Source organism: Dipodomys merriami, unplaced genomic scaffold (genome assembly GCF_024711535.1).
Source record: "Dipodomys merriami isolate MVZ:Mamm:240054 unplaced genomic scaffold, mDipMer1.0.p SCAF_57, whole genome shotgun sequence".
Lineage (NCBI taxonomy): Eukaryota > Metazoa > Chordata > Mammalia > Rodentia > Heteromyidae > Dipodomys > Dipodomys merriami.
The window spans coordinates 1742850-1746092 of NW_027206146.1; the positions used below are offsets into that span (position 1 = coordinate 1742850).

Genomic DNA, 3243 nt, shown 5'->3' on the forward strand with positions numbered 1-3243 from the left:
TTAAGGCTTTAACTCAGGGCCTGGGCACTGCCCCTGAGGGTCTTATTTCCTCAAGATAGTGCTCTATCTCTGAAGCCACAGCACCACTTCCAGCTTTCTCTGAGTGGTTTATTGTAGGTAAGAGTTTCATGTATTTTTCTGCTTACACTTCCTTTGAACTCCAATCCTCAGATCTCACAATTCTGAGTAACTAGGATTACAGGCATGAGCTACAGATGCTTGGATTTGTTTTAAAATAATGGTTCTTTGCTATAGAAAGAACTTGTAACTTGGAGACAAAGGGAAAAAACCTACAAGTTCACCAAAGCCATTCCTACAGTGTCACACACTTACACAATAGATTTCATTTTCCTCTACTCACTGCTAATGAGATTGTCTTAAAAAGTTTCCAAATATTCCCTTGACTTTCCTCACCGTGGGTCACATCAGTTGGAAATGGTCATGGAATTTCAGAGGTGCTCATCAGAATCCACAATTCTCCAGTGTTTGTTACAGGGAAACTGTATTCCCCATGCACACAGTGTCAGCAAACTTCTAGGTGACATGATGAGCACGCCCACAGAGGAGATGAGATCATGGAGTCCTGAGCCTTTTTCTTGGGGATCCGTGGCTGAGCATACATGCTGTGACCACTGCCTCTGCTTCTCTGTCCTGACAGCCAATTCCTACTGGGTAAGCAGCTATTCTTCTCAGGTAAGTAACAGTGGTTAATGTAACTCATCAAGAAAATGCAGAAATAACTTCTCTGAAAATGTGTGTGTTGTGTGAGGTTACATTGAGACAAATGTCTTGTATTTTAGGAAAAAATGTTTGGTGAAAATCACAGGCCTCTCTCCTGCCTCAGTTAGCAATTTTGATGCAGCTCCACATTGCTTTGTATCCTGGAGACCATACAGCTTTGTGTGCTCAGGGGTAGAGCATTCTCTGCTCAAATGATCTGATACACCTCTGTATAGTTTCTGTCATGAGTAATGTCTCAATGTGATTTACAGTTACATTTAATGTAATCACATATTATTTGAAGATATACATTGGAAGAGATTTGTCAAGGAATAACCTGTGACATGACTATTTATGATATGAATGTAAGAGGCTTGTTGATATTAATTTTAATGCCTTGGCTTGTCATTTCCATTCCCACCAGTTTCCTCAGTTTGTTCCCTCTCCCTCTGCCTTCTCTCATTGTTCTTTCACTCATACTTCTTATTATTTTGTCAGTCACGCAGTTGTACTCAGAGCCTGGGCTCTGTCCCTGTGCCATTTTAATAAAGCCTAGTGCTCTACCATTTGAGACACAGTGCCACTTTAGTGTTCCTGGTGGTTATTGGGAAATAAGTGTCTCCTGGAGTTTGGGTGGCTTCCATGTTTGAACCACAGGTCTCAGTCTTCTGAGTTACTAGTATTATATATATGAGTGACTAGTTTAGGAGATTCTTTTCTAACTGAAAACTTTTAACCAGAAACTCTATTTCATGGGCAAATTCTTGTATGTACATGTGTAAGAGGCCCTTAATATATGCTTTTCTGCATCCTTTAGAATTGTTTAGGGGCAGAGAGACTGAGAGTCCTAGTTGTCCATGAGTCACTGAAGAGCCTGGAGCATTCAAACACCACAGTGCTGTGGGATGTCCAGTTGAAAGTCTTAAACTGAGGGCCTCCATCTCTTGCTTTTCACTCAAGGCTGCAGTTCTGTCAGTTGAGACACACTTCCACTTCTGGAAGAAGAGATGGCCAAAGCCGACATTGAAATGAGGGTTGCCTTCCTCACACAGACTGCAGCTGGAGTCCTGGGGAACTCATGTCTCCTTTGTTTTTACAGCTACACCCTCCTCACTAGACAGAAGGTGAGGCCTACAGACCCCATCCTCTGCCATCTGGTCTTTGCAAACTACGTGGTTGTTTTATCAACTGGGATTCCTCAGACGATGGCAGGAATTGGATGGAAGTACTTTCTCGATGATGCCGCATGTAAAGTTGCTTTGTATTTCTGCAGAGTAGCCAGAGGGGTTTCTCTTAACACCACCTGCCTTCTGAGTGGTTTCCAGGTCTCAAAGCTTTGCACTAGAAATGTTTGGTGGAAGATCACTACTACATTCCCTAACTGCTTTGGAATCTCTGGTTTCCTGTTCTGGATTCTGCAGGTCCTGGTAAATATTTATGTGCCTCTGAGAGTAATTGGCCCAACACACAGGCAAAATGTCACTCTGCACATGCATTATAGATACTGTGGCATAGGACCAACTACACCAAAACCATTTGTACGTTTATCACAAATAGTCTTATACCTTTCCCTTGATATTATGTGCTTGGTTTTCATGATGTGGACCAGTGGCTCCATGGTCCTTGTCCTGCACAGACATAAGCAGAGGGTCCAGCACATTCACAGCCACATTGCCTCCCGAAGACCTGACCATGAGGCCAGGGCCACACGCACCATCCTGACCCTGGTGAGCATGTTCGTCTCCTTCTACTGCCTCTCTGCCATCTTCACTCTTTGTGTTGGTTTACATATGAAACCAGACCTGTGGCTGGTGGACATGTCTGTGTTCCTGGATGCATGTTTCTCAGTACTCAGCCCCTTTGTGCTCATCAGCACTGACACTCGTATCACTCAGGTTTTTCAATCCTGCATTGAATAAAAGATTTTCATGATTCCTTCGAACCAACCCATTACATTCAATTTTACAATTGGTTCATAGTTTTATTTTTGCAGCAGTGGCATTTACACACTATACTCTGCACTGCTAGGGCAGGGGCTCTACTACTAGAGACCTGGTCTTGTCCTTTTTCACTCTGGTTATTTTTGAGCTATACCATTACTTTATGCCAGGTCAGGCTGCATTCTCATATTCCTATTGTGTGTTTCCTGAAGTACCTGGGATGACAGATGTGAACAGAGATCCTGAGATTTCACTTTTTAGATAGAGTCTTAGGGAATTGTTTTTTTCCCAGGTTGACCTATCACTACAACCATCCCATTCTCAGCCTTACAGATGGCTGGGATATCTGGTGGACACAAACACACCCAGCTAGTATTGGAGGGAGAATCTTGTGAACACTTTTCCTGGGCTGGCGTTGGATCTGAATCCTTCTGGTTGAACCTTGCATCTGTGAGCCACTGTATCCAACTTGGATCAGTCTTTGAGCAATATTATCATCATCATCATTATTATTTTTGTTGTTGTTGTTAATTGTGGGGCTTGTACTCTGGGCTTGGACAGTTTCCCAGAGCTCTTTTGCTCA

The 3243-nt window shown here is 43.0% G+C and overlaps 1 protein-coding gene across 1 annotated transcript; it reads left to right on the forward strand.

Annotated features, from left to right (window-relative positions):
* The first annotated feature begins 1727 nt into the window (after positions 1–1727).
* Positions 1728–2639, forward strand: LOC138812404 (vomeronasal type-1 receptor 1-like). Its single transcript, XM_070000356.1, has one exon. It carries the CDS (start codon positions 1728–1730, stop codon positions 2637–2639), a length of 912 nt encoding a protein of 303 aa, XP_069856457.1.
* The last annotated feature ends 604 nt before the right edge of the window (positions 2640–3243 follow it).